The sequence below is a fragment of the Salvelinus sp. IW2-2015 genome, linkage group LG37 (assembly GCF_002910315.2).
Source record: "Salvelinus sp. IW2-2015 linkage group LG37, ASM291031v2, whole genome shotgun sequence".
Classification (NCBI taxonomy): Eukaryota; Metazoa; Chordata; class Actinopteri; order Salmoniformes; family Salmonidae; genus Salvelinus; species Salvelinus sp. IW2-2015.
In genome coordinates, this window is record NC_036876.1 from 6713839 (window position 1) to 6741090 (window position 27252).

A 27252-nucleotide genomic window follows, 5' to 3' on the forward strand; every position below is an offset into this window, starting at 1 on the left:
GCCAAGGAGTCATACCACAGGACATGTTACTTACTGGGGCGGTACGAGCCTTGCGCAGATTCGATTTGTCTTCCCTCCACCCTTTAAACACACATATATTTCATTCTGGTTGGATGCCTTTGGGAGATTGGGTTTGCCCCTGATCTGTTACCACAAGGCACAGAATAGAACCTCAGGCTGATGGGAAGTTTAAACGCAGAGGTGTATACATGTCAACTACATTCCCTGTCACCCTATGCCCTGACCACTCCAATCAAGTAAATCCAATCAGATATCACACGATACCAAATGAATCACCATTGCACCCTTCATCCTAACAGGGGTGCCTCCACTGTGCTCTGGACGTGCTCAGATCCACTGGGCCAATGGGAGAGAGAGGAGATGAGCTTCATTCCTTGATATACCTCAAAGAACCGCTTGCAGCATGAAGCCAATCCAATTAAAATGAATAAATCTGCCTGGACGACGCCCAGGGAGAGAAAGAGAAGCAGAGAGCGCTGGAGAGAGCTTTGAGTCATCAAATACGTCAGGGCAGGGCACATGTTGTGGTAAGGGTAGCAGAGGCCCTACCGAGGGGTGTCGTGCGTTGAATTCACATACGGGCAAGCATTTACGATCTTAAAGAGCCAGGAGGAGGGAGTTTATATTCAGTGCATGTGCCTAATAGAGCCGTACAATATTCACAGCGACGATAACCGTGAAATACCATACTGCCGGTGGTGGAGCCTTCTAAAGCGGAATGCGTCCAGATAGCAGTCGGAACGTAGACCTTTCCACCGTCATCTTTACTTTTAGTAAATAAACGTACAATAAAAGCACATGGATGACTTGCCACGTCATTATCTAGATGGATGGAAAGCTACATATGTGGATGGAATGATGGATGGATTAATGGAAGAAATAAGTTATAATTAAGCAATAAGGCCCGAGGAGGAGGAGTATATGGCCAATATACCACAGCTAAGGGATGTTCTTAGCTTAGCTGTGGTATATTGGCCATATATCACACACCCCTGGGGTGCCTTATTGCTTTTCTAAACTGGTTACCAACGTAATTAGAACAGTAAAAAGGAATGTTTTGTCATACCTGTGGTATAAGGTCTGATATACAACGGCTTTCAGCCAAATCATTCAGGACTCGAACCACCCAGTTTATAATAAGTTATACGTTAACATAGTGGGAACTGTGCACACTATAACTGTGCCCTCTATACATTTCAAAGCCAGAACGTATCATGATAGCTTCATGATTTCAGATAAAGACACCCCACCAGGACACGGATGTATGAGGCTTAGCTTCCTCCATTCCATCATCCCATTGAGAAACACCATTGATTTATACACTGGTGGATCCTAGGGAATGGTGCTACTTACAGGTGGCTCAATATTACCCCCAGCCAATCGCGGCATACACACTCACCACCTAAGTAATGGCCTGTAGGTGGAGGGACAACAGGTCTATCTTTCTAAGTCTCGGCTGGGGCTTCAGATGCTATTTAAACAGTGCCCCCACAACCCTGGGGCTGTCTTGGAAATGGAAGCTTAAATTCAAAGGAGGGTGGTTCGATAAAGAGTAGACTGTTGCTGCCTCGGGTAGCTGGCTGGGTGGGTGGTTGGTGTGATTTTGGGCCATGATATTTAAGGTATTTAAGAAGAACGTCTAAAGCAGTTCTTTCCAAATGTTGGTCCTTTAGTAACACTGGTGTACTTTTGTTTTTGAACTCCAATCCCTTTGTTATGTTTGATTAATCTTTTATATGGCAACTGGAATGCACATGACATCACCGTGTAGAAAACAAAAAGGCCTTTGAATCGAACATATTTCATGTAGGTAACATCAAAATAGATGACACCATGTCTATGTCGTATCAGACAACCGCATATGAAAAAATATCAAGTTGGATATTGATAGGAATGACAACCTGCTAGGACAGGTTGAAGCGATTCTCAAAAGCCATTGGAAACTTCCATTGAAATCACAACCAAATCTTCTCTGAGTAACTTCCAGCTGGAAGTATTATTGTAAATTTTTAACATACTATTTCAATGCTTGATGAGAGAGCAGTTGGAGTTGCATGAAGAGGAGACAGCGTCACGCTGTACTTTGACAGAGCACTTAAGCAATCACTCTCATCCTCACGCGAAACTCCCTCGCAATCACTTCCCTTCCAGGAGACACAAAAGCGACATAATCTCTGCCTGACACACGGCTGGTTACAGCCCGTTTGGTTTATTTTGGTGTACGCGGCCGACTGGTGGACTTCAGTGCGGCGGCAGGAACAGCTGACAGATGGAATGGCTTTCGCCATCAAGCTAGATCATGTTGGTGCACAAAAGTCCACAATCCCTTCCTTATTGTTTGGATGGTAGCTACCTCATCCCCTGTCGTTGACAGACATGGTGTTTGTCTGCTGGTTGATAGTGAGTCACACTGTCAAATCCCCTCGGGACTGTGTTGACTTTTTTTAATAAAGAGGACAATGCTTCAGACAGTATAAATAAGCCTTCAAAAAAGTTCAAATGAAACGTGCTTGACAAAATGTACAAAGCACAAATCACTTTGTCATCACAACCCTTCAATAAGTGCTAGTCCACAGAGTATCAACAAGTCAAACCACGTGCCAAGAACCTTGGAAAGATGAACTAGACGTGTTTGAGAAAGAAAAAAAAAAGTTATGTGGAACTTTGTTTACTGACATTTCACAGTATATTGCAGTATTCTGGAACCCCATAGGGCTGGGTTCCATAACCCTTTTGAATAGCAAAGATGGATATTTGTTCTTCTTTTTTGGCAGAGATCAAAAGGTATGCAGTAAGTTCAGAAAGGTGATAATTGACTGACCACAACGATGATCATTGACTAGAAACATAATTCCTCAGAGAGCCAAAGCATGTGGATTCTGAATCCATACATTTACAGTACTGAGCGAACATGATCATGAGACAGTGAGGTCAGTTATTGTTGAAAGGCACCTCATTAGCTGTTACATGTTGTCTTAATTGCTTGAAACAGCATTAAGAAAAATTACTAAGTTCATGCTTCTGATATGGGTTATTTACTCTTGGTCAGCTTCAAAATGTCCAACAGGTAGAGTTCTGATTGAAAACGGGTGTGTTGGGAAACCACTGCATAGTGTGTATTAACTCCTGAGTACTATATGCCATTTACTATACATCACAGGTGGCTGGTGGCACCTTAATTGGGAAGGACAGGCTCATAGAAATGGCTGGAATGGACGGAATATATTGGCACATCAAACACATGGTTTCCTTGTGTTTGATACCATTCCATTCACTTCATTCCAGTCATTATTACGAGCCTTCCTGTAATACTTTATGTACACTACTACTGCCTCAACACTACCTCAACATAGTCCAAGATAAAGACATATTACAAATGATTACCAATATGTGCATAAGATAATACTGCAATGCTTTCAGCAATACGTATCGACGTATCAAACAGTGCATTATCATAAAAGCACTTCGAATTTCTTACAATAGAGTAGCATTATTGTTATTTTCTGCTGGAACACCCAGTCTATCTGGCTAAATTACAGCAAAATGAAAGATGATGGTGATAGTGGGCCTCTTCCTTCTCAAAGTGAGGATGGTAATCGCAGCGTGACTATCTCTTCTGGCGATGGCGCTAAACAAGACTACAGGAATGTTTTGTTACCATGGAGACAAAATACGGACATCCAAATTGATGGAATTTTTGTTGTTTACTGACATTTAACGGTTTTCTTTTCCCCCCCATTCACTTGGCGCTTCCGGATTGGAATGCCTTGGCAGTTTGTCAAAAGATGCCTGCATTTCCTTGAAATGTCTTCCGATGACACTCTGCCTTTCCGACCGAGCAGAAATATGGAGTAGGTAAATGCAGACATTTTGGAATTGGGATGTAAGAACCATCTACTTTCCCCCTGAATGTAACCCCAGCATCCAGCGGTTTCCACACAGTGAATCACATGACAAAGCGCTTCCTTCACTCCTATTATTTACAGCTTCCCTCTGTATTCATGGCCCGGATAGAGACTGAGGCTAGACCACACTAGCTCCCCCAAGCCAAGTGGCTGAGTGACAAACAGTGACTCCTGCTCACTAGGGGTAAACCTCTCCGGACCAGAGTGGCTGGTTGGCTGGGAGTGGGGGCAGACTGTCGGAGGGGAGTGGGCTAAGGGAGGTCCAAGGGCCTGTGGTTATATGGCCTTTGGCCAACTGGGACAGGCATTATAGAGTCCTCTTTCCTCGCTGACTAAAGCTCGAAGCCTTGGGGGTCTTTGGGCCTTCAGCGGCGTGGCCCTCAAGCTTGCAGTGACAGAAGTTATCTTTCTCTTTTCTGGCCAACAATCCCTTCCATCTCTCTCTCCCTTGAGCATCGCCGGTAACAGTGCCACTTTCACCGCCACACAGCGCAAACTACAGGCCAATCTTTCATGTGACAATCCTACACATCTCACATTATATATCCTCTCACTCTCTCTCCCGCCATCTTTCCCTCTCTCCCTACTCACCTCTTTTCTTCTGTCAAACAGTCCCACAGATATTTTATTATATTTTGACTCTCTAGCGCTCTCTCTTTCTTTCCCTCCATCACTCCTTTTCTCCCTTCTCACATCTTCACTTTGCTTCTGTCTGTCAAACCTCTATTTCTCATCTCTCTTTCTGTTGTTTTCCCAAAAGGCTTAAACCGATGATGAAGCAACCACAGAGCAATGACAGAGGTTACAGATATTTTCTCCCATGTAAGAGAGCAGTAAGACGCAATAAGTAAACTAACTTTTTATTAAATTTTTTAACTAACTATGCTTTTCATATTTAGCCCTATCCACATAGGCCAATTCCCACAAGTGTAAAGGGTTAAAAAGGGGCGGCAGGTAGCCTAGTGGTTAGAGCGTTGGGCCAGTAACCCCCAGCTGACAAGGAAAGAAATCTGTCGTTCTGCCCCTGAACAAGGCAGTTAACCCACTGTGCCTAGGCCGTCATTGAAAATAAGAATTTGGTCTTAACTGACTTGCCTAGTTAAAAAAACAAAGTTTTTAAAGATGTGGATTCTCCTTCAATCCATCAACCTGTGAATTTCGGTGTGTTTGGAACATCTAACCATGCATTCAGGTATTGAAAATGATTTTAACCTAAGTAGGTACGCGGACGACTCAATAAAAGCCTCAAAGATCTCTTAAAACTTCAAATGCATTTTCCTCCTGCAAGGGCCACACTCTCCAACTACTTCACACAAGGCCAAATAGGGCACGGTCCCCACAATGAACACACACTCAACACTAAGGATGCTTCTGGCACAAAAAAAGCTCTTAGATTTGGATCTTAACTCAGTGCCACTCAATAGTGTCTCTTTCCTTTTTTGTAGAATGTGCTGCTGTGAAGGTCACAAAAGAGAGCTATCCATCTGTAAGGCCACAATATAACATATGGTTTCATGGGATTTGTATTGCTTGTGCTGGATCTGAGCTGAAACAAAATGGCTGAACATGGCTTGGGATGAGATGGTGGAAAAGGCCTTACCTTGACCTCCACGTGAGCCATAAGGACGGCAAAGTTGGTCAGGTGGGTACAAGAGCACGTGGTGTGAGTCCGGTTGGTACCTAGCAACCGGCAATCCTGCGTCGACCAGTACCCCATCATGGTCCTCTTGGAATAAGTCCAGAAAGAACAGTTGGGATTAAAGCTTTCCTTGGATTGCTGTGGGGGACAAACCACATAACAATTAGTATATGGGCCCCAGCAGCACAATGAAGCTAGTGGGAGGAAAAACACAAACACATTGATTGAAGGTTGAGTGATCCATTCTAAAAAGCCAACACTCTGGCTGGGTTAAACAGAAACGTATGGAGCTCATTTCAGGTGAGCCTCCCATAACCTTGACATGCCACAACAGCATAAATCTACAGTGCTCCATTTCGAGACTAAATATCTCGGAAATAGCTCCTTGATTCCCTTTTCCGGTGGCGGTGCAGGTTTCCCCCCACTGAGGCGGTTGGTTTTAGTTTAATGGCGGCGGTGAGCGCCGATGGAGCAGCCTTTCATTGTGTTTTTCGACCTTTCGCTTTAACCTTCACTGTGCGACAATAGACTGCCCCGCGGTTTAATGGCCGCCACCGCCGCTCTCTGTCAGGCGGCAGCCTTAACGACGAGCTTCTCCCGCTATCTCGCTGGCCCGTTTTAAAACAGTCACTTTCCAGCTTAATGCAGATAAAAGGTGAGAGGATAAATGTGCCAATGCATACAAATGCCCTATATGAATGAATGCCCTATATGAATGCCCTATATGAATGCCCTATATGAATGCCCTATATGAATGAATGCCCTATATGAATGCCCTATATGAATGAATGCCCTATATGAATGCCCTATATGAATGCCCTATATGAATGAATGCCCTATATGAATGAATGCCCTATATGAATGAATGCCCTATATGAATGAATGCCCTATATGAATGAATGCCCTATATGAATGAATGCCCTATATGAATGCCTGAAATAGGTCTGGTTTTAAGTTTAACTGATGTGGAAAGCTGCCATCTCTTGCAGCTAGATATTGCCTGACCACTTCAAATTGCACCTTAATGCTGTGTGCGTTTGAGGGGATTGTCCATGGCAGAAGTGTGTAACCCCAATCCTCAATATGCTTCTCACAATGTTGCTAAAGCTGTGACTGTGGAACATAAGCTGTGACTGTGGAACATAGGCTGTGTCCCAAATGGCACCATATTCCCTATGTAGTGCACTACACTGTATAGGGAACAGGATACCATTTGAGAAGCATCAATGATCAGCAGATCCTCTCCAGACATACATTTCCCGTCTGATTGAGTTCTCCTCCACACAGCCAACCAATGGCTAGTTGGATATAGTGCAGCATGGACTGGAGGAACCAGACGAGGTGACCTTCTGTCCCATTAACCACTTTAATTAGTCCATTAAGTGCGGAGGCAAGAAAGCGAAACAATAACTAGAGGACAGCCACAGTCCTCTGGGACAAGTGATCCAGAACCTCTGATCTAAGGGCTATTAATTGTATAGTGATGGAACTAAATACTAGAGCGAAGAGCAGTATAGCCTGGTCCCAGATCTGTTGGTGCTGTATAGCCAAATACCATGGGGGTGTTTGGTATGACAATGACCACAATAGTCGGCAAAACGGCACAATTAGATTTGGGACCAGGCCATACTTACCATAGGAGAAGTTTGTTTTTGTCACATTTGGCATGACAATGACCATACGAGTCGGCAAGACAGCACAAATAGATCTGGGACCAGGCTATGAGAAGTACTAAAATCATTTTTTATACTTTTTTTTATTGAACCTTTAACTAGGCAAGTCAGTTAAGAACAAATTCTTATTTAACTTTTAACCTTTATTTAACTAGGAAAGCTGGCCTCCCCCGGCTAAACCCGGACGACGCTGAGCCAATTGAGCGCCGCCCTATGGGACTCCAAATCGCAGCCAGATGTGATGCTGCCTGGATTCGAAGCAGGTACGGCAGTGTCGCCTCTTGCACTGAGAAGCACTGCACCACTCTAGTCTGTGCATACCTGCAGTATACAGAACCATCCTCATATATTTGGTCCATCTTTTTAGAAGACTCAGAAGACTCTTTTAGAAGACTTAGAAGACTCTTTTAGAAGACTCAGAAGACTCTTTCAGAAGACTCAGAATACTCTTTTAGAAGACTTAGAATACTCTTTTAGAGACTTAGATACTCTTTTAGAAGACTTAGAATACTCTTTTAGAAACTTAGAATACTCTTTACAATAGTCTACTGTTTAGAAGACTTAGAATACTCTTTTAGAAGACTTAGAATACTCTTTACAATAGTCTACTTTAGAAGACTCAGAATGCTCTTTTAGAAGACTCCGAATGCTCTTTTAGAAGACTCCGAATGCTCTTTTAGAAGACTCCGAATGCTCTTTTGAGAAGACTCAGAATGCTCTTTGAGAAGACTTAGAATGCTCGTTTGTAAGAGATTAGAATGCTCTTTTAGAAGACTTAGAATGCTCTTTTAGAAGACTTAGAATGCTCTTTTAGAAGACTTAGAATACTATTTTAGAAGACTTAGAATACTCTTTTAGAAGACTTAGAATGCTCTTTTAGAAGACTTAGAATACTCTTAGAGACTCAGAATACTCTTTAGAAGACTTAGAATACTCTTTTAGAAGACTTAGAAGCTCGTTTAGAAGACTTAGAATGCTCGTTTAGAAGACTTAGAATGCTCGTTTAGAAGACTTAGAATACTCTTTTAGAAGACTTAGAATACTTTTTAGAAGACTTAGAATACTCTTTAGAAACTTAGAATACTCTTTACAATAGTCTACTGTTTAGAAGACTTAGAATACTGTTTAGAAGACTCAGAATGTCCTTTTAGAAGACTCAGAATACTCTTTTTAGAAGACTTAGAATACTCTTTAGATGACTCAGAATACTTGTTAGAAGACTTAGAATACTGTTTAGAAGACTCAGAATGTCCTTTTAGAAGACTCAGAATACTCTTTTAGAAGACTTAGAATACTCTTTTAGAAGACTCAGAATGCTCTTTTAGAAGACTCAAATACTTCTTAGATGACTCAAATACTTGTTAGAAGACTTAGAATGCTCGTTTAGAAGACTTAGAATACTCTTTAGAAGACTTAGAATACTCTTTTAGAAGACTTAGAATACTCTTTACAATAGTCTACTGTTTAGAAGACTTAGAATACTGTTTAGAAGACTCAGAATGTCCTTTTAGAAGACTCAGATACTCTAGAGACTTAAATACTCTAGAAGACTAGAATGCCTTTTAGAAGACTCAGAATGCTCTTTAGAAGACTCAGAATGCTCTTTTAGAAGACTCAGAATGCTCTTTTAGAAGACTTAGAATACTCTTTACAATAGTCTACTGTTTAGAAGACTCAAATGCTCTTTAGAAGACTCAGAAGGCCCTTTTAGAAGACTCAGAATGCCCTTTAGAAGACTCAAAATGCCCTTTTAGAAGACTCAGAATGCTCTTTTAGAAGACTCAGAATGCTCTTTTAGAAGACTTAGAATACTCTTTTAGAAGACTTAGAATACTCTTTACAATAGTCTACTGTTTAGAAGACTCAAAATGCTCTTTAGAAGACTCAGAAGGCCCTTTTAGAAGACTCAGAATGCTTTTAGAAGACTCAGAATGCTCTTTTAGAAGACTCAGAATGCCCTTTAGAAGACTCAGAATGCTCTTTTAGAAGACTTAGAATGCTCTTTTAGAAGACTCAGAATGCCCTTTTAAAGACTCAGAAGGCCCTTTTAGAAGACTCAGAATGCCCTTTTAGAAGACTCAGAATGCTCTTTTAGAAGACTTAGAATACTCTTTTAGAAGACTCAGATACTCTTTAGAAGACTTAGAATACTCTTTTAGAAGACTTAGAATGCTCGTTTAGAAGACTTAGTGTCACGTCTGCTCCCGCTCTTTCCCTCCCCCTGGCGCTTGAGGGCGCCAGAATGCCTTGCATCACTCACTCCTGCCATCCATCACGTACACCTGCCTTTCCTTGTCACGCGCATCAGCGTTATTGGACTCACCTGGACTCTATTATCACCGTTCATTTCCTCCCCTATATGTGTCAGTCCCCAGCTCTGTTCCCTGCTTCTGCATTGATTGTTTTTCTGTTTGCTAAGCTGTTTATGTCTCGTTCCATGTCCGTGATTTATTAAATGTTACTCCCGTACCTGCTTCGTCTCTCAGCGTCATCCTTGTGATAGATCGTGACACTTAGAATGCTCGTTTAGAAGACTTAGAATGCTCTTTTAGAAGACTCAGAATGCTCTTTTAGAAGACTCAGAATGCTCTTTAGAAGACTCAGAATGCTCTTTTAGAAGACTCAGAATGCTCTTTAGAAGACTCAGAATGCTCTTTTAGAAGACTTAGAATGCTCGTTTAGAAGACTTAGAATGCTCGTTTAGAAGACTTAGAATACTCGTTTAGAAGACTTAGAATACTCGTTTAGAAGACTTAGAATACTCTTTTAGAGACTTAGAATACTCTTTTAAAGACTAGAATACTCTTTTAGAAGACTTAGAATACTCTTTTAGAAGACTTAGAATACTCTTTTAGAAGACTTAGAATACTCTTTACAATAGTCTACTGTTTAGAAGACTCAAAATGCTCTTTAGAAGACTCAGAAGGCCCTTTTAGAAGACTCAGAATGCCCTTTTAGAAGACTCAGAATGCCCTTTTAGAAGACTCAGAATGCTCTTTTAGAAGACTTAGAATACTCTTTTAGAAGACTTAGAATACTCTTTTTAGAAGACTCAGAATACTCTTTAGAAGACTTAGAATGCTCGTTTAGAAGACTTAGAATGCTCGTTTAGAAGACTTAGAATGCTCGTTTAGAAGACTTAGAATGCTCTTTTAGAAGACTTAGAATACTCTTTTAGAAGACTTAGAATACTCTTTTAGAAGACTTAGAATACTCTTTAGAATAGTCTACTGTTTAGAAGACTTAGAATACTCTTTAGAAGACTCAGAATGTCCTTTTAGAAGACTCAGAATACTCTTTTAGAAGAATCTTAGAATACTCTTTTAGAAGACTCAGAATGCTCTTTTAGAAAGACTCAGAATGCTCTTTTAGAAGACTCAGAATGCTCTTTTAGAGACTTCAGAATGCTCTTTTAGAAGACTCAGAATGCTCTTTTAGAAGACTCAGAATGCTCGTTTAGAAGACTTAGAATGCTCTTTTAGAAGACTTAGAATACTCTTTAAGAAGACTTAGAATACTATTTACAATAGTCTACTATTTAGAAGACACAGCACAGAGCAGTTCAGAAGACCACATGTCCTGTCACAAGTGCAAGTCTAGGGAACCGCATACACTTATATAAGAGCACTGTTTTATTGAGATTAGACCAGTGGGCCGAGAAAAAGGTAGGAAAGCGGCAGTGGCCTACATTATCCTCAGACAGTTCTAGCACTGTGTCTTCTGACAAAACTAGGAATTAAGCGAAAGGCAGGTGTCCCCGGTAATAACTGCATTGACCCCGAGTGTGACATTTCCAGTTTCGTTTTGAAAAAAACATAAGCTCTCTCTCTCTCTCTTATATTTTATTTTAGTGTTCCTCTCCCTCTCTTTACCTCTCTCGTTTTTCTCAAACTCCTTCTCCTCACAAACTGTCCCTCCCACACACTGCACACACACAGTCATCTGCAAGTTACTCTCAAGGTCTTTCAACCTGCCTAATAATGGCTCTGGGCGCTGTTGGGAGTCGTGCGAGGGGAAGATAATGCAGTCGGGGAGGAAGTTAATGCTTCGGCAATGACTAACCAGCCTCCAGGGACGACCAATAGAACGCTGCTATCACCCTAGCCTTCCAGGTTAGACAGTTCTGTTCTTACACTAATAGGGAGAAAACTAATGAAAACAAAGTTGTGCATCATCAATATGTTATGATAGATTACTCTTTGTTCTTCGTGCTTTCTTCTTGTCAAAGAAATTGAGGTTAAAATTGAAGGGGTGACTTCTTTCATTATTTTACAAGTCGAAAATGGACGTACCAATCCCAAATTGATCCCTTCAGAAAAAAAGTGTGTCCACCAAGGTGTCTAGTAGTGAATTCAATGATAATCCCAAAGTGTGTATGTGTGTGTGTTTTGTGTGCACACGTCCGTGTGTGTGTGTGTGTGTGTGTGTGTGTCGTACCTGCAGGTGTTTCAAGGTGAATATGACCGGTTCGGACAGGTAGACTTTGTTGCTTTCTTTGTTGATGGCTGCTGTGATGACGGGAGAATTGACAATGACAGAGTAGTTGGTGGCCATGGCTTCCCTGCCCAGTTTCATGCTGGCATTCTCTGTAGACAGGTAGGCACCGATGTGTTTATACAGGACGAAGGCCATCCGGATCTCTCCTAGGAAATACAATATGACATCACAGCTTGAAAATCCTCTCCTAATCTTCTCCCCTTTGTTTGTAGTGACAGGTGAAAACAAAAATGGCGGAAGATCATCATTAGGCTGGCTTTAACCTGTTCTTTCAGATCAGAGCAATTAAGGTGAGGAAGATCTTTAAGGCAATAGAGACAGCCCCTGCCACCACTGACATAGCCTGAATGTGTGTTATTGAAATGCATTGATCATATTTTACCATAGAATAGAATGCTATTGTATACAGTATGTGACTGAAAAGGGCAAATTGAGGTTTAAGTAGCAGGGAAAGTAGTGCCAGAAAACAAAAATAAATCCAAAGGTGAAAAATGACCATCTGGTCAAAATGTTTTGTATTTTTTGTGAATAAAGGGATAGCTTGTAAACCTAGGCTAGATGTTGCTAAGGTTTATATGCCTATGAGAATCCAGTCAACCTTTGGAACCGTTTTGGAAGTGCCTTGCTCAAGGGCGAAACGGCATTGGATGCACTACAGTTTAACTGACAGGTGTCAAATGTTGCGGTTCAACAGAATCAATATGTTTTGAGGTACGGTAATTCATTCCTTTTAGATGTTTGATTCCACAGGATTAGGGAGAGTTGAAACTACTTAGGCCAACTAATATAGAAAATTGATTAAATGCATTCGCTGCTCCGAGCACGTTATCAACAGCAATAAAGGTGTCGAGGCTGAAACAAAATACCTCAGTAAGGTACGAGAGGTCGATTTAATTCAACTTCAACGAAATGTCATTATTGCCTACACTGACAAAGGGAACAGTTACTCTTCATTATTTCCTTCCCCACTCCCTTATCGCTCTCCTGGCGTCTTTCTTTAGGCTTCCGATATGAAAGAACACTCCCCTCCCGCCTCGACTTGGATCACTTACTCGGGATGAAAGGAAAACAATTTGTGTGCAACCTCTCGATGAAGGGGAAATAGAAACACATCTCGACATATAATGAAGCACTGCTGGACATAAGCTTATTCATCGAGTGGAGAGTGGTGAGCACGCGGTAAGAGATTAGTTCATTTGCATGAACAAGTAATAAAGTCCAAAAATTGTCAGCGCCGCTCCCATAGATAGCCCCGTATTGTGTATAATAGCCTCATTACAGTTTAGGAGCAGCTCTTGAACACAACTAATTCCGCAACCAGGGACCCTCCTTTGCCCATTTGAAGTCAGTAAAAAGGCGCTATACTTTATCAGACCTTGTGTTAGGGGTGGAAAACCCTCCTCATGGAGGGCTACCCATCTGCTAGGCTCTCTCTCCAGCCCTTATCTAACACAGCTGATTATACTAATTAGCTGCTTTCCATGACCTTGATAGTAGGCAGAATCAGGTGTGTTATAACATGGTTGGAGCTAAATGTAGACACATTAGCTCTCAAGGAGGGTTGGTCACCTCTGCCTGAAACCTACACTATGTTGGTACTCTTTCCATTATATTGATGTTATTCAAGGGAAAGTATGAAATTACTCTGTAACGGGTATGGCAGACCAATCCAAACTCATCTCTCGGCATGTCCAGCCCACTCATTATCTCAGCCAATCATGGCTGCTAGGCTCTCTCTGCTACTTTCCCTGCCAGTGGTTACACTGGTACTTATACCACTTCTAAGGGTGGATTCAAACCAGACAAACTGATGCGTAAGAAACGCAGCAGATCAATGGTTTTCAGTAAGAGCAGTGCATTGGGGGAGTGCCCCGGACATGGGTTTTTCTAGAAACTAGGGTACCAGGGAGGATTTCGTACACTGGATGACTTGTTTCCGCTGTTTATAAGTGACTGATAATAATCTGACAATTTGTTTTCATGTCATTACATTAAGATATAAGAGGGGATCAATACTGTAGCTATATTCAATACAATTCACGAGTTGATTTAAAACCTTTCTCATGGTTGGTGTGTTGACAGATTTTTCACATACTGTAAAACATTACTTTTCTGTCCTCGCATTTACGGCAGTGTAAATTGTTGTTATATCATGTATGAATCATTAATCATCTAAATGAATCATTGAACTTGAACCCTGTAAGAATCCTGGATCTAGCTGTTGGACAGTTTTTTTGTGTCGAGACCTCAGAAATGCAGTGTACCTACGTAACATGTTGTGTCACCTTATGTTACGGGGTGAAAACAGTTCATGGCTACACAAATCCACAAAAATGTAAGCGATTGTAAAATCGAATGCTTCTAACCGAAAGAGTCACCTTATTTTGATACCAGTCTTAGTCGTTTTAACGCAAATATAATTACGTCTTAGTCATATTTTTGTCTTTGAATAATGATTTAGTCTAGTTATTGTCAAAATTACAGTGGGCCATTTTAGTCAACTAAATGCCCTCTAATTTTTGCCACATCACATTCGTATTGCCTCAATAACCTAGAGTAAACATATATCACTGACTTCGATGTGCACAAACATACATAGCCTTGTCCTACCAACATATTCTCTTCCCAACAGCAGAAATATGACAAACATGTACAGTTCCTTCAGAAAGTATTCACACCCCTTCACTTTTTCCAATGTGGTTGTGTTATAGTCTGAATTGATTACAATGTAGATGTTCTTGTCACACACACAATATCCAATAATGTCAAAGAAAAACACCTATTGGTAGATGGGTAAAAACAATATTTAAAAAAAGCAGACATTGAATATCCCTTTGACCATGGTGAAGTTATTAATTACACTTTAGATGGTTTGTCAATTCACTCAGTTACTACAAAGATTAAGGCGTCCTACCTAACTCAGTTGCCGGAAAGGAAGAAAACTGCTCAGGGATTTCACCATGAGGCCAATGGTGACTTTAAAATAGTTACAGAGTTTAATGGCTGTTTAATGGCATTAATGGCGTTACCGAACGTTGCAGATAGAAATTCCATGAGTAGAGACAACGTTATTCCTTATTTAACATGTCAGAGAGGCATGTTTGTTCTACATAGCACCTGGCTATGCAATGCAGTGGGGAAAGTGGGAGGGTTGAGTGAGACTACAAATTCAAAGACAGCCTACTTTTCTATACTCACAGGAAAGAAAAACATGGCTAGACTGTCGTTTTACTATTCAACTCAAGTATGCTATTGTTTTTAATTTCATAAAGGAACTTGTGTTTCTTAACCAGGTGTAGGGTAGCTAACTAGAAGGCTGGTGGTGACTGGTTAGCTACGGGGAAGCAAGAGTCACTTGCAAAATGTGTATAATTGGAGGAGGAGCCGGAGTGGAGCAGTGGGAAGGACACTTATCTTGTCCTTCCTACTGCTGTACAGAACTGTGCTGTGCATCTGTGCTGCTAATATGTGACCCGTTTCAGGAGACTATGCGTATGTCGCGGCTCACTACTTCACAGGAGAGCTGTTTGAACATCATTTTTTTTAAATTAAAATGCGTTTTTGACAGAAATGCCTTCAAGAACATGTGAACTTTCATGTGCCTTAATAACAAACGTATGTGCCATCTGTAAATACTAATAAAAACTTAAAATTACGAGCCTAGTTGGTTAAGCCACAGAGAAAGTCAGCAACCTTCACGCTAGCCATGATTGGCTGAGATAATGAATGGGCTGGACATGCCGAGAGATGAGTTTGGATTGGTCTGCCATATAGCACGCTTCTGTCTATTTCAGCTGGTCAGTATTTCTAGGTAATCCTGTCTAACGAGGCTATTTTTTAAATGTATCGCGTAGGAAAACTGCATAAGCCTAATGTCAAGTTAAAGTGTACTTTTAGCTAGCTAACGTTAGCTGGTTGGCTCGCTAGCTAACGTTACGTGTATGCTCGCCACTTTCTGGAGGACCGAGTTTTCAAATCAGTAGAATTTAAGTATGATAGCTAAGGACATGGAGAAAACACCGGTCTCCGGATTACATCTTCAAACTAATGGCAACCATGGAATCTGACAGGAGACGCGTCCATCCAGATATTACACAATTTTGACAGGTGATTTCATTTGTGATTATTATTATTTGACCATGCTGGTCATTTATGAACATTTGAACATCTTGGCCATGTTCTGTTATAATCTCCACCCGGCACAGCCAGAAGAGGACTGGCCCCCCCTCATAGCCTGGTTCCTCTCTAGGTTTCTTCCTAGGTTTTGGCCTTTCTAGGGATTTTTTCCTAGCCACCGTGCTTCTACACCTGCATTGCTTGCTGTTTGGGGTTTTAGGCTGGGTTTCTGTACAGCACTTTGAGATATAAGCTGATGTAAGAAGGGCTATATAAATACATTTGATTTGATTTGAAAGTGTACTGTTAGCTAGCTAGCTAACGTTACGTGTATGATCTTATTATTCGTATCTCAGAGCCATTTGCTTGGCTAGTTATAGCCTAATGTAAGCTAGCTAACATTAAACCTGGTTGGTTAGCTACCTGCAGAATCATGCAGGGTAGTAATGTGATGAGTTGGGATTATGGTTTATTGTTTACCTAGCTAGGTACATGTCTTAACAAAAAACTCATCTGAATGTGCCAGAGTGCAGAATAAATGCTGAATTTACAAACGCTCAACACCCGTTGAATATGGCCGGTGTCAGTAAACGTCGGCAAAAAGCTTAATTAAATTGTTGCCAGCAGCACAGTTACAGTCACCAATGCTCTGGATAACTTGAAAACAGCCTAACCAGCTCTGCTAGGGCAAGTAAAATGGTCAGAGTGGGGTGTTCTCTCATTATGAGTGGGGTGTTCTCTCAAGCTAGCCAATGTTACGCAGTTGACTTGGGTGCTTAACTGCCGTTGTGAGGTCAGAACGTTTGGATCAACCCTACTCATCGGCAAGAGCGTCCAGTGTGCTGTGCGCTCTGAGCGCTCAAAGTGAAACGCTCTGAATTTACGAACTGACAATCTGACAGCACAGTTGCAGTTACCAACGCTCTGGATAACAGAACAGCCTATCCAGATCTGCAAGGGCAAGTTATGTTCAGTGCGCTGTTCTCTCATTTGTGTCTGGAAGCAGCTAGCAAGTTAGCTTGGGTGCTTGAGTGCTGTTGTTAGTACAGAACGCTTGGATCAAACCTTAAAGAGATGGGTGGGGCTAAAGCTTAAGAGGGTGTGAACGATGCTGAATGGGTGTAGACAAAGAAGAGCTCTCCAGTAGGTGTACCAAAAATTCAAAGGGAATTTTCTCAAAAGTGAGTTTACAAGTTTATCAACTTTCAAAGCAGAATTACTTTCCCATTGTTCCTTAACGGTAGTGTATGATATACCATTTTGTAGCTTTGAGTCTCTACTTTTATCCAATGTAAAAAAAAAAAATCAAATGTTGCTACATAAGACCGATTTGAGTCAGTCGGTTACATATTAATTGTGTTTATCACTGAAACGCTCTCAATCTCTCTCAAAAAATGTGTTCAGTCCACTTAGTAGTCAGATTTTAGTCACAGCGATAATTTTGTCTCGTCTACTGCGCAACACCCAATGCTATTCACCATAATTATTCTGGATATAATGACAGAGCCTAGTGGGTTCTCCACAATATGATCTGGTAATGAAAGAAGATCATAAATGCATTGTGTTTTCCATGTTACACCTGCAATTTTAAAACAATACAAGTAGCCTACTTGAACTTGAATTTGGAGCTCAGAAATGGAGGTACTGGGATAGGTCTACCTTGAAAATCTGACATTTCCTCAATTTGGTGTAATTATTGTAGCCAAATTATAAGTTATCTTGCTCCCTTATAATTATTAGTGATTACAGTTTTGATCAGCTTTGTGAGAGATGTGGCCACTTTCGTTTGTTTCCTGCCGCTTCAATTGTAGGGTGTTGCACTACTCTGTTGCGGTAAAACCAGGTGCGGTTAATATGAGGATGACAACATCTAATGGTGGCTTAAACAAATCCTTTCCGTTACAAACGGAACCAGGTTTTTGTGACTGTGTCGGCAACATAGGCAACAGAAAAATCAACATTTATTAAGTCAGGCAAGTCCACATTATTCTCACATATTTTAGAATATAATATTAATTTGAATATAAATGCATTGGCAAGGCCTAAAGAATGTATTATTCTTAAACTGGTAATGGAGTAATTAAAAAAATTTTTTTTATATTGCATGCTTTGTGGGGGCGGAGGGCTATATGTACAAGTATATAAGCTACAGAGTACGCAGGCTTTCGTTTCAGCCCAGCACCAGGTGATGGAACAAAAGCCTGCACACCTAAAAGCTGTTCAGGACTGGAGTTGGAGACGCTTGATGTACAGTAAAGATTTATTTAAGGCAAAGCCATTTACCATTTCTCCCATGCTGTTTCAAAGTGCTCGCCGACAGGGTGATGGAGTTGCCTTGGCCACTCTGTGGGAATTTCAGGTCGGGCAGATTTCCTTCCGTACTCATCCTGGCCACCTCCAGCTCTGGACAGAGGGAAATGAGAAGAACATGATCATTTAAATAACCTTATTATGAGGGGTGCAAGTGTTGACAGTTGATGCAAGACAATGCCATCTGGGATAACGTGAGCATTATGAGTCAAAATCCATGCACCCATCACTACGGTCTGTCAACCTACCAAAACATGTTAGCATTGAACAATAGCTTTACATTGTAATATGAAACTCAGTTCTGCTCTGACTGTGTGCATCATAGCACTGCTGTTTCAGTTCAGAGACAAAGCAGACAAGCGGGTAGCAGCAACAAAGTAATTAGAAACACACCCCCCCACCCCCCCACCCACATCAGCGGTCCCTGGGTGTGTTGAATGAAGTACATCTTCTTCTGATTTTGGAAAGCTTTGAAGACTAGCGTCTTGCTGAAGCCTCTGATCAAGCCTGAGTTATACACGTCTCACAACACTTCCTTCATCGAGCGAGGAGGAGTTCAGGTGTAATCCAGGGAGCCTTGTTGCACACTTCCTCGCTTTGTACAGTTGAAGAATGGTTGAAGCCGTCGAACGCTTTGCCCCACACTTCAAGGAAGCTATCATTTTTCAGGGTGAGCTGAGTGGAAAGCGATGGGTAGACAAGATAGAGACGGATGGTGAAGACAGCCAGGTTTTGGCACACCGGCTCAACAGCTGTTGTGTCTGAGGCAAGATCATAATTTGTGGTTCAAAGTCTGCGGCATTGTATAGCAGCGGAACAGGAAGCATTAATAGGATATTGACAAAGAATCCTTTTATAAGCAATATCGTACTTTTCACGTGCCTGAATTTAGTTTGAGAATACAATTCAAGACACTGCCAGAAACCGATCAAAACAACAGTACCTCACCTCTATTCTTTTAAAGGCCCAGTGCAGTGAAAATGATTTGTTTGTCCTGTGTTTTGTATCATATTGTACAACAGCTGATGAAACTAACACTTTAAAACATTTGATCAATGTTATTTCCTGATAGTTGCTGGTTGAAAATACAATCTACAAAGGACCATCTAATCAGCTTGTTTGCATGGGCGGGAGTTTCACCTTGCCTAATGCACATCACCAGGCGATAAATTAATTATTAACCCCTTACGCTGGTGCGATTTGGTATAATTTGGCTCCCGAGTGGAGCAGCGGTCTAAGGCACTTCATCTCAGTGCAAGAGGCATCACTAGAGACCCTGGTTCGATCCCGGGCTGTATCAAAACCGGCCATGATTGGGAGTCCCATAGGGCGGCGCACAATTGACCCAGCATCATCGGTTTGGCCGGTGTAGGTCGTCATTGTAAAATAAGTATTTGTTCTTAACTGGCTTGCCTAGTTAAATAAAGGTTTTTAATAAACGGTATAATCAGGACAATCCAAACATTACACTGTTGATTTTATGTGCATTTTACATTTACTGTACTTTTCGCACACATTTGTTGATAACAAAATCTTAAAATACTCTGGATACATTCAGTGATATGATAAGAATATTCCTGGAAAATTTGGGCAAGGTGCATTATAAGACAAAAAAATACAAGGGTTTGAGTGAGAGGTCTAACTTGTGTCTCCAAGTGGCAACACACCTCTCCAGTATGCACAGTTCATACGTAACTTCAATGCATGTTTATGACTCAAAGAAGAGTCTTCAACTATAACGTGCTACTTTGAACTCTCCTAGCTGTGCTGTTGAGGTACTAGAACAAGCACACATGTAGTTGTTTTGTTTGGAACACAGCCCTGCATCCCAGTCTTTACACAATCCCAAAAAGGTACATTTGAATCACAATCTGTTCGGGTTGGCATAATTTGAAAGCGTGTTCTTTTGCTAACATGGCTTGCTAAATAACAAAATAAGATCATACAGTGTGAGGCTTTCACAAGGCAATTCAGAGAAACAGATCATAACCAGGGGTACGCACAATGCCGTCGAGGGTACGCCAAATAAAAATGTGATTCACGTTTTATAATTTTTTTAACAATTTCTTCACATTTTCAAACAGTACATTTATATTTTCCAACGGGGCTATACATTCGGATGAGGTTTTTTTCTCGCCTGAGTAGCCTCGTTTCACTGCCAAAAATAAAATTAAACCATCTAGTGTTCAGCGAAAGAACAACACAATGTCAAATACAGGTAGACTAGTCAAATAATTTACATCCAATCACATTAACCGTTACTCTATCACGGGAAACCTTCACTCTTGCACAGACATTTAGAAACGAAACATGACAATTTGCAAAATAGGACAAGGGAGTTTTTTGAGCGAGAATAAAGATTACTTTCGAGTGGTAAGACATGTATAAAAGCAACAGATACCATTAATAAGAAGGTGCTAGAAGTGTCTTATATGGTGAGCTACCGAGTGGCTAGGACAGGCAAGCCCTATACTATTGTGGAGGACTTAATTTTTTCCTGCTGCCACGGATATGGCTGGGACAATGCTGGGGGAAAGGCCAAAAAAACTATACAGACAATGCCTTCACCAAACAACACTGTTTCACAACGCATCAGTGACATGGCAGGAGATGTTTTGAAACAATTACTGCTTCGCATACAAGCCAGTGAATTCTATGCGTTACAGCTGGATGAGTCAACAGACGTGGCGGTCCTGGCACAGCTCCTGGTATATGTCCGTTACGTTTATGGGGAGTCAATTAAGGAAGACATCCTCTTCTGCAAACCACTTGAAACCAGGACAACAGGAGAGGATATTTTTTAAGTACTGGACAGCATTGTGACATCAAATGGACTTTGGTGATCAAAATGTGCTGGTATCTGTACTGATGGTGCAAAATCCATGACAGGGAGACATAGTGCGCTGGTTATCAAGAGGCAAAGTACCGACATTTTTTGGAATTTAGTTTTTTTACTGACCACTTGTCTGACCGCTTCCATGATGACGAGTTTCTCACATGATTGGCCTATCTGGGTGATGTTTTTTCTCACCTGAATGAATCTAGGATAATTATCTAGGATAACAACCCAGGTTGTGACGCCATGTCATCTTGTAACTGTACATCAAGCCTAGTGATCATAAACGTTGACACTGTATATTACAATAGTCTTATGATATGGAAATGTGAAGCGCACGTTTGGACTAACGGGTGTTTGGCTTGATTGTGTGACAGCAAAGCGGTATTAATTGTAAAAGGTGATCCTACAGCCTTCTTAGACTCAACAACACTGAAGCAACTATCAGCAGACAAAAATAAATAAATCACTAAAAACAGATCACCCGAGAAGAAATATTAGACAGTAAAACATTCGCGCGGAGAAAAAAAACAGGAATGGACCGTTTTCCCATAGAATTCTATTTAACATTTTGGGACAAAGTAGCGTCCCTATTTACACAAATGTGACCCGGTTCAGGAAGATAGGCATATGTCGCACATCACTACTTCACAGGAGAGGCATTTGAATGTCTTAAAAAAATATATCTAAATGCCTTCTGGAACATGCAAACTTAAATGTGCCTTAATAACAAACTTGTATTTATAATACCCATTACCCCACTGAAGACATTATTTAAAAAGGTATTTACGCTTAATCCAGTATAAACTCATCTATAGAATGTACTGTAGTACATAGACAAAACTCACAAATTCTACAGAGTCATATCTTAAGTGTAAAACTAACAATGACTCAATCAATGCCTTCTGGGAATGTCCAAAGTTATGGGCCGAGTTAGAAAGTCGGCTGTCAGAAGTATTACAATGTAAATTTACTTTTAATCCGTCTGTCTGCATATTTCATGACAGTTAAATACCCTATAGGTTGGATGATACTTTTCTCGTCAATCATCTTGAAAAAATGGATACTTAAAAACTGGAAATCGTATACGAGCACGAGTGTATAGAGCTACTAGCCCATTCAAAAAGAAAAAGAGTTCCAAACCTCTCTGCCAATAACAGCCAGTTTTCCCCTCCCCACTCATCAGACCACTCCCGAAATTCTTGCTTGAAATATGTTTTTGCTAAAAAGCTATTTTTGTCCTTTTTTTAAATATTTTTAGTAAGGTACTTAATTGTTACTCAGAAATGATTTGATATTGGTATAAAAATGGCTGCATTGGGCCTTTAAATACTGCAGTTGAACTTGTCGGGCACAATGGTACCAATGGAATATTCCCAAAAGTGCAAACCCTGCCCACCTGTCACTTCAGGCAGGTCCAATCGAACGCTATAAGTATTTGAAGGAAAACCAAAACTATTGAACACAGGCCTGGACAGAGATGGGAGAGATGCCATCAAAGGTCTCAAACTTCTTTTAACTTCTGGCTTGAAGGCCAAGGTTACCTCAAACGCACAAAACAACTACAGAGGAAAGGCATAATCCTCCTATTGTGGCTACCCTTAAAAAATAGGTTGTTCTCATGCCATGCTTTCACTTTTAAAAAGAACATTAATATTAACATCCCGATTCCTTTGGAGATGGCGAGATGTATTCCTATTCAACTGGAAAGATACAATGGCAGAGATACCTACTGTAACAATCCCAAAACTCCAGGGTTAACTGAGTCAGTTGGAATGGTTTTCATGCTGGTGGATGAGCGATGACAAAAAGGCTTAAGACTGGCTTTAGGCATGGGACACAGTCGCAATAGATTCTGTTGTGCACGGGGTAGCATTCAAAGCTGATTTAAATCATATGCTAATCGGCAGAAATCTGCTCATAAGATTAACGATGAGAGGGAGTGATGCACACACACACACACACACACACACACACACACACACACACACACGCAAACACACAAACACACAAAAGGTGTACAGAAGCTTAACATACTGTATATGCAGGCACGCACACGCACACACACACACCACCAACCCCATCCATAGGCGCGCACACCCAGACACACACACTAACAATGTTACTGGGAGCTCGTTTAGTGAGGTGTACATACTACCAGTAACCAGAGCATGAAAGCAGGAAACATCTCCTGGATTTTGTATTGCTTGTGAGTACATAAAAATTTATATTTTAATGTAGAAAATAGTACATTCAGTGCCTTCAGAAGGTATTCATACCCCTTATTCCACATTTTGTTGTGTTGTACCCTGAAATCAACATTTATTAAATATACTTTCTCACCCATCTACACACAATACCCCATAATGACAAAGTGAAAGCATGTTTTATATACATTTTTGGAAATGTATTTTAAATGGAATACAGAAATCTCATTTACATAAGCAGCTGTGAGTCATTCTGGGTAAGTCTAAGAGCTTTGCAAACCTGGATTGTACAATATTTGCACATTATAATTTGTTTAATTCTTCAAGCTCTGTCAAGTTGGTTGTTGATCATTGCTAGATAGCCATTTTCAAGTCTTGCCATAGATTTAAGTCAAAGTTGTAACTAGGCCACTCAGGACATTCAATGTTGCTTTGGTAAGCAACTCCAGTGTATATTTGGCCTTGTGTTTAAGGTTGTTGTCCTGCTGAAAGTTGAATTTGTCTCCCAGTGTCTTTTGGAAAGCAGACAACCAGGTTTCCCTTTAGGATTTTCCTGTGCTTAGCTCCCTTCTGTTTCTTTTTATCCTAAACAAAACTTCCTATTCCTTGCCGCTAACAAGCATACCCATAACATGATGCAGACACCACCATGCTTGGAAATATGAACAGTGATGTGTTGTTGGATTTGCCACAAATGTACCTTTTATTCAGGACAATAAGTTCATGTTGTAGCCACTTTCTTGCAGTTTTACATTAATGGCTTATTGAAAACAGGATGCATGTTTTGGAATATGTTTTATTATGTACAGGCTTCCTTTTCACTCTGTAAATTAGGTTACTATTGTTGAGTAACTACAATGTTGTTGATCCATCCTCCTAAAAATTTCTAAAAACATAATTCCACTAACATTATGGGTTATTGTGTAGGCCAGTGACACCAAATCTCAATTTAATCTATACTAAACTATAATATAAATGTAACATGGAACAATTTCAAAGATTTTACTGAGTTACAGCTCATATAATGAAATCAGGCAATTGAAATACATTCCTTGGGCCCTAATCTATGGATTTCACATGACTGGGAATACAGATATGCATCTGTTGGTTACAGATATCTTATTTTTTTTTAAGTGAGGGCGTGGATCAGAAAACCAGTCAGTATCTGGTGTGGCTACCATTTGCCTCATGCAGCACGACACATCTCCTTTGCAGAGTTGATTAGGCTGTTGAGTGTGACCTGTGGAATGTTGTCCCACTCCTCTTCAATGGCTGTATGAAGTTGCTAGATATTGGCGGGAACTGGAACATGCTGTCGTACACTTCGATCCAGAGCATCCCAAACATGCTCAATGGGTAACATTGTCTAGTGAGTATGCAGGCCATGGAAGAACTGGGACATTTACAGCTTCCAGGAATTGTGTACAGATCCTTTTAAGATGAGGCTGTGCATCATCATGCTGAAACGTGAGATGATGGCGGCGGATGAATGGCACGATAATAAGCCTCAGGATCTCGTCACGGTATCTCTGTGCATTCAAATTGCCAACGATAAACTGCAATTGTGTTTGTTGTCCTTGGCTTATGCTTGCCAATACCATAACCCCACTGCCACCATGGGGCATTCCGTTCATAACGTTGACATCAGCAAACCGCTTGCACACTCAACTTGTGAGGCCGGTTGGACGTACTGCCAAATTCTTTAAATGACGTTGGAAGCTGCTTTTGGTAGAGAAATGAACATTAAATTCTGGTGGACATTCCTACCATGCCAATAGAATGACAATTGCAATCTCCTGTTAAAATGTGAGGCATTGTGTTGTGTGACAAAACTGCACCTTTTAGAGTGGCCTTTTATTGTCCCCAGCACAAAGTGCTCCTGTGTAATGAGCATGCTATTTAATCAGCTTCTAGATATGCCACACCTGTCAGGTGCATGGATTATCTTGACAAGGAGAAATGCTCACTAACAGGGATGTAAACAAATTTGTACACAACATTTGAGAGAAATAAGCTTTTTGTGCGTATGGAACATTTCTGGGATCTTTTATTTCAGCTCATGAAACATGGCACCAACACTTCACATGTTGCGTACATATTTTTGTTCATTTCTATTTTAAATTGAGGCTGTAACACAACAAAGTGTGGAAAAAGTCAAGGGGTGTGAATACCTTCTGAAGGCACTATACATTCTGCAATAATTGCCTTTGAAAGAGCAAACATCAAAGCAGTGGACACACTGTTATGTTGTGGGTCTCTCAATACTAATGTACTTGGAGGGGTGGGCACCTGGGACCGCTGGTGACAAACAAACCTTATTGGCTGGCAAACTAGGCAGAGCAAGGCCTAGTAAACATGTCACTGTGCATGATTAACCTGACTACCTCCATGAAGGATATAAAAACACATCTGCCGAGGGGGGTGGGGAGGTGGTTCGCCGTGAGGAGATTGTTTTGTTTCCTTTCAAACGGGGCTAAGATCCCTTAATATCCTGATAAATTGAGTGCCAGAGACAATAAATTCCCATTTTTTAAATTCCCCAATGCTGGCTGCTTCTTTCGACTTGGCAGACCTATATTTTTAGGTTGCCATGGTAGCAGGAGACTAAAAAAATCCCAAATCCCTTTAAGCTAAAGGAGATATATCATCTTTCCTTAATGTTCAATACACGCTGGCCGTTTCTTCAGCTCGCAAACATGTTTCATTTACTCGCCTCCTTCCCCTTCCCTTTCCCCGTTCCTTACAACTGTTTTCAGCAACCGTTTTAAATGTGAACTGCTGATTTGTTAAGTCCACAATTCAACAACTGATGAAGCCAGTTGTTCAAAATGTTTGTGTCATCCAACAGATCTTCCTGTTTCATCTCCCAGGGGCACGAGGAAGAACATGTCTCACAAACACACAGCTAAGGGCTTATCGTGGGAGAAGAGTGTCAACATTCCACTTTCACTCAGCTGCTATTTGTATATTTCAATCCCCAAAAGACCAGGATGCATAGAACCGGGGTTAACTCAAGTTAAGGAATTCGTACAGATATAAATAGGGTAATTTAAGATAATTAGGTACATTTACAGGTGACCACCAACGGAGAGGTCACCTACTCCCAACTGGGATGAACTTGCCCCCTAAGAGTCTGGGAATGTTTAGTGGTTGACATTTGATCTCGTTTGGAATTCTCAAGAGCGCATTGGTCGTTATTAGAGCACCCAGGATCAATAGCAAGAAGTAACCTGAACTATGGATGCGTCCCAAATGGCATCCCATTCCGAATTGTGTGCACTACTTTTGAACAGGGCCCATAGGGTTCTGGACATAACTAGTGCACTATATAGGGAATAGGGTACAGTTTGGTACGCAACTAATGAGTAGAACCAGAGATGAGACACTTGATATAGCTATACTTATTTGAAAGACAACTTAATCAAATATTCTGGAGAACAACACAATTAAATCAAGTATTTTTTTAAACCAACACTAGAACCACTTAATTTATTACTGACATTTTTTTAAGACATGCCCCCATTCATCCTTGACTTTTCCTAAATAAGTCTATATAACACACTGTCGGTGTTAGAATCGTATTATCACAAACATAACTGGAGATATAACCAGTTTAAGGAGGGCATGTCCTTTTTTGAATGGTTTTCCCCGTTTGCCTCCTTGGCCAGACGTAGGTTTTTTTTGCAAGTAACTTGTTCGCCGATGACAGTGAAGTGCAGAAATAGTCCATGGAGACATTGCTCCTCTTGCCAACGTAAGGTTCCACAAGCCTCATCACCACATTCTCCAACACTCGAGCCCGCATGAACAAAGTGAGACTGGAGCTCCCTCCCTCTGTGCAAAATAAGACACCTGAACAGCGGTTGTACTCCACAACAGTGCTGAAGAATGACAAGAGGAAGGGGACCCAATGAAGAGCGAACCGGAGAATATGAGAATATTACGCACTACAACCAAACAAAGGTATGTCAAAGTGTCAAGCAAGCGAAAGCTACGTAAATGGTGTCAACTGTTAGGACAAGGGATAACAGTAGAATGAAATCCACCT

The 27252-nt window shown here is 41.0% G+C and overlaps 1 protein-coding gene across 8 annotated transcripts in view; it reads right to left on the reverse strand.

The window, feature by feature from the left end:
* Nucleotides 1–27252, reverse strand: part of LOC111960292 (adhesion G protein-coupled receptor L3-like) — a 345871-nt gene that overhangs the window by 41252 nt on the left and 277367 nt on the right. For all 8 annotated transcript variants that reach the window (XM_023982240.1, XM_070437819.1, XM_023982239.1 and 5 more), the window contains 3 exons: nucleotides 18135–18254; nucleotides 11676–11881; nucleotides 5527–5703 (listed from right to left, as the gene is read on the reverse strand). In XM_023982240.1, the coding sequence (XP_023838008.1) occupies nucleotides 5527–5703; nucleotides 11676–11881; nucleotides 18135–18254 (503 nt within the window). The remainder of the gene's footprint in view (nucleotides 1–5526; nucleotides 5704–11675; nucleotides 11882–18134; nucleotides 18255–27252) is intronic.